The sequence below is a fragment of the Nannospalax galili genome, unplaced genomic scaffold (assembly GCF_000622305.1).
Source record: "Nannospalax galili isolate Female #2095 unplaced genomic scaffold, S.galili_v1.0 scaffold1200, whole genome shotgun sequence".
Taxonomy (NCBI): domain Eukaryota; kingdom Metazoa; phylum Chordata; class Mammalia; order Rodentia; family Spalacidae; genus Nannospalax; species Nannospalax galili.
The window spans coordinates 1123365-1128256 of NW_008347131.1; the positions used below are offsets into that span (position 1 = coordinate 1123365).

The window sequence follows — 4892 nt, forward strand, 5'->3', positions numbered from 1 at the left end:
TTTTATTTTATGTGTATGAGTATATTGCCTGTCTGTATGTGAGTACACCTGTGTCATGCAATGCACGGAGGTCAGAAGAGGGCTTCAGATTCCCCTGGAACTGGAGTCAAGAACAGTTCGTAGCTGCCACACGGGTGCTGGGAATTGAACTCGGGTCCTCTGCAAGAGCAGTCAGTGTTCTCCACCGCTGAGTCATCTCTCCAGCCCCATGACTCTAAATTCTGACATGATATTCTTTAGCAGGCAGGCTATGCTTGGTGCTCACAGGGGACCAATTGAAAAATGGCTGATATATATAACACCTGTTCACATACTATTACGTAGTAAACTAAAGAAACAACTGATTAGACAGAACAAATTTTAATCAAGTCAAAAATTTATACAACCTTGCTGAACATAATATGTACAACATTAAATTCTTAGTAATACATGTAATTGTTTTCTCTATGTAGGAGTACCTCACTTTCAGCAAAGCTGATATATCATAGCCCAACTTACCATTCACCATTTGGAAGCTTTGACATAAGAGTTTTGGAAATAACACACTCCCAAAACACATTCAAACAGTTTGATCTTTTAAAACTAATTTGCATCTAACTTTAGAGAGACCACCTACTGTTCAAACAAGGCATATCTGCTATGCTCTGTGAGCACATGCTTCAGCTTCAGGTAAAGGCTTTTCTATATATAAAAATAAAATCTCGTCTTAGGAGAAGATAACTGAATTCATGAGGTATGTATCTGAGGATGTGTGCATAGTGTAAGCACAGAGTGCAGGCCAGGGTCTGGTGAATGCACAACCCAGTACACTAGAGTTTCTGTCCATACATTTCCCCCTTACAAAATGTGTATAATCCAAAACCTTTTCAAGAGGGTAGGAGACACAGCTCAGTGATAGAGCACTTCCTAGTATGCTCAAGGCTCTAGGTTTGGTCCCCAGCACTGCAAATAAAACAAAAGTAAAACCAACAAAATAACCCCAAACCTCTTGAGGAAGCACTGTGTGCTACAGCAGGCAGGCCTTATGGGTATGTATAAATGTGCAAGGATGGGTACACTGCCATGGTGGCGCGGTCTCTCCTTGTGGCAGGATATCTATTCCTAGGCCAGTTTGGCTTCACATCTGGAGGTGATCCTAGGCTGGAATCTGTGCTTCGCTTTGGAGAGCATGATGCTGTAAAGCCTGGCTTCTTACTCTGTACAAACAAGATAAAAGAGGTGAATTCACTTTCTGTTGCGATTTCTAAGTTACAGGCAAGGTTGAGGTTGGCTTTACTAGGAAGTATTTGCATCATCTGCCAAATACCAATGTGGTCAACAGTGTTGCAAAGCAGAGGTGTATCAAGCAGCTGACCTACTTTCTCCACAAAGTAAAGGTCTATGGGCAACATTTTAATCCCCACAGAGAGGAAGGTTTGTCCTTTATAAGCTGTCCACAAACACAACAAAGGAATGTGGCTACCCCACATTTCCAACTCTGCTATCTGACATGCTTCTGGAAGTTAAACTGCATCACTGTTAGAAAATATTCCACAGGAAACTTCAAGAAAATGAAGATAAAAGCTTACACAGCATTCATCTGGCACATTGGCGGTTCGGTTATAACAGAATCAGCAATGTTTCAGCTGTGCATCTGGTTTTGTTACCCACAGATGGTGCAGTGAGTACTAAGGGAGGATGAGGACAAGTTCATCACCTACTAGTAGAAGACTTTAGTTATTTTATTTAGTTATTTTAATTAATTTTGGCTCTTTGAGACAGGGTCTTGCTATGTAGTCTAGGCTGGCTTGAAATTCACTGTCTGGCCTCAAACTTGTGATCCTCTTGCCTTTTGTTTTAACTTCTCTTGTCCTTGCTCTTCAGTTTGTGTTACACCATGGGAATCTGTGTCTTGTCACCCACCTTATCCTTACTTAGTCTTTTAAGGGTCCTATACATGTAGACCCTCCAGAAGACACTGGAGGTAAATAAGAATATCAACAACAATTAGTCCACACAGCAGACTTGAGGAAAATGGCAGGACTTCACCTTGGGAGGGAGGATTGTTCATTGTGTGTCTGATTAACCTTGGTTACTGCAGTGATTTTCAACCTTCATTTCACCCAGACACACATGAACAGTATCATCCTGTCACACCCAGGCCTATAGGAGGTCTAGCTACCTTTATCTGGCTTTTTGAGACAGAGTCACATTCATAGACCAGGCTAGCCTTGAACTTGAGATCTTCCTCTCTCGGCATCCTGAGTGTTAGGATTACAGGTGTGTGTCACCATGCTCAGCCAAACCAGGGCTATTTAAAAGAGCAGTTCCCAGGGCTAGAGAAATGGGTAAACAGTTAAGAGTACTTGCTGCTCTTACAGAGGAGTTGGATTCAATTCCCAGCACCTACCTGGCAGCTCACAACTGTCCTTAACTCCCATTCTAGAGGATCCAACACCCACTTCTGGACTACACAGGCACCAGGCATGCACATGGTGTACATATATATATATGCAGCCACTCACATATACACATGAAACAAAAATAAATCTATATTTTTTTCAAAAGGCAGCTCAAAGCTGTACCTCACAGGAAAAAAATGTTCAAGTGCAATTGAGCATGAGAGATGTTGGGCATAGGGACACTAATAATTCTATTGTTTTAGAAAAGCAAAAAATTCACTATGGTTTGAATATGCTTTGTTTCCTTTGAAATTCATACTGAAATCTGAATCTCACTGTGGTGTTTAGACAGCTGAACCTTTAAGAGGTTAATAAATTTTTTTTTGGGGGGGGTCTTTTTGAAGCAGGGTCTCCCTGTAGCCCCAGCTGGCCTGGAACTCACTATGTAGACTAGGCTGGCCTTGAACTCACAGAGATAAAATTTTGCAGGCTTGCTTGTTTCCTTTTGTTTTGAGACAGTGTCTCCCTGTAGCCTCAGCTGCCCTCGATCTCATAGAGATCCACCCGCCTCTGCCTCCTGAGTGCTAGGATTAAAGGTGTGGGCTACCACGCCCGGCTAGAGTTAAAATTTCTTAACCTCTTGCTGGGCGTGGTGGTGCATGCCTGTAGTCCCAGCACTTGGGAGGCAGTGGATCTCTGTGAGTTCAAGGCCAGCCTGGTCTACATAGCAAGTTTCAGGGCAGCTGGGGCTACAGGGAGACCCTGTCTCATAAAGACAAAACGAAACAAAACAAACAAACAAACAAAAAAGAAATTTTAACTCTTATAGGGCTGGGCTAATTTTTGAGGGACTGGATTAATTACTTCAAAATAGGTTATTATAAAGTAAGGCTGCTTCTTGCAGCTTGCTTCTTCTGAAAACACTTGCCCTTTAGTCTTCTAGTATGTCATGAAGCACAAGACTCTCACCACAAGGGGCCACCCAGTCTTAGACTCCAATCTTCAGAAATATGAATGTCTTTCCTTTATAGATTACCTAGCCCCAGGGCTAGAGAGATGGCTCAGTGGTTAAGAGCACTGGCTGCTCTTGCAGAGGACCTGGGTTAGATTTCCAGCACCCACATACGTGGTGGCTAACAACCATCCATAACTCCAGTTCCAAGGGATCCAACAGCCTCTTCTGACCTCTGTGGGCATGGCATGACAGGGGTGCACATATACACAACACATGTAGGCAATACACTCATATGCATAAAATAAAAATAATAAAATATTGCCGGGCGTGGTGGCACACACCTTTAATCCCAGCACTTGGGAGGCAGAGGCAGGTGGATCCCTGTGAGTTCAAGGCCAGCCTGGTCTACATAGTGGGTTCCAGGACAGCTAGGGCTACAGGGAGACCCTGTCTCAAAAATACCAAAAATAAATAAATAAAATATTTTTAAAAATTCCTTAGCCCCAGGCATTCTGTTACAGCAGCTAACTGATGGTGACATTCCATGCACTGGTAGCATCTCCCAGGGCAGAGACCTACTACATCACATACTCAGGATTACTGTTTAATCTGACATGTTGCCACGGAGATACAAACTGATGGCAGCCTAACAGATGTTTGTTGAAATAAAATTAAATTCTTGATATCTAGCTTTTAGCTCTGGGTGGGCTATCTCTGGTCTTGTACGATCTTACTGGCTATGCCCCAGACTGGCCAGGTGCTTTGAGCCTGAGGGGACAAACTGCCTTAACTATTTACCTGGGCACAACAAATCTTAGAAGGCAAAACTATGGACTATATACTTAGATTATTTAAGCTGGGTGTGGTGCTTGCATGCCTGTAATTCCACACTTGGGAAGCAGAATTATCACAAGTCTAAGGCCAGCCAGGTCTACATAATAGACCCAGGCTAGCCCAGGCTACATATTGACACCCTGTCTCAAACAAAAGAAAAGATAACGAAACAACAACAAAGAAAAACAAAACAAAAATGAGGAAATTAACATGAATTGCTGGCATGTGTCTGCAGAGATGAGCTCAAGTACCTGTACTCTTTCTTTACTCTTGGGGAGAACCAGGCTGATCAATGGTTGGTCCAGGGAGGTGCCTTTGGCTCTTCCACTTAATTGTGCCTAAAATAAATTAACATATTCTTACTAAGTTTTCCATGTGAAGAGTGTGAGCATACTGAGAACATATATTATTTATGTGATTTTCATTCATGCATGTTGACTCATGAGGATAATGTAACACAATAAGGCAAGACACACATGTATAACAATTCAAGCTGGGCGTGGAGGTGCACATCTTTAATCGCAGCACTCTGGAGGCAGAGGCAAGTGGCTCTCTGAGTTCTAGGCCAATCTAGTCTACATAGTGAGTTCCAGGCCAGCTGGGGCTACAGGGAGACCCTGTCTCAAAACAACAACAACAAAACCAATTTAAAAGAAAAGGACTGCTGGGCATGGTGGCACACGCCTTTAGTCCCAGCACTTGGGAGGCAGAGGCAGGTGGAT

General features: G+C 43.0%; 1 protein-coding gene across 4 annotated transcripts in view; it reads right to left on the reverse strand.

Annotated features, from left to right (window-relative positions):
• Positions 1–1022: 1022 nt before the first annotated feature.
• Positions 1023–4892, reverse strand: part of Agbl2 (ATP/GTP binding protein like 2) — a 60520-nt gene continuing 56650 nt past the window's right edge. For all 4 annotated transcript variants that reach the window (XM_029568578.1, XM_029568576.1, XM_008843629.1 and 1 more), the window contains 2 exons: positions 4422–4508; positions 1023–1196 (listed from right to left, as the gene is read on the reverse strand). In XM_029568578.1, the coding sequence (XP_029424438.1) occupies positions 1023–1196; positions 4422–4508 (261 nt within the window). The remainder of the gene's footprint in view (positions 1197–4421; positions 4509–4892) is intronic.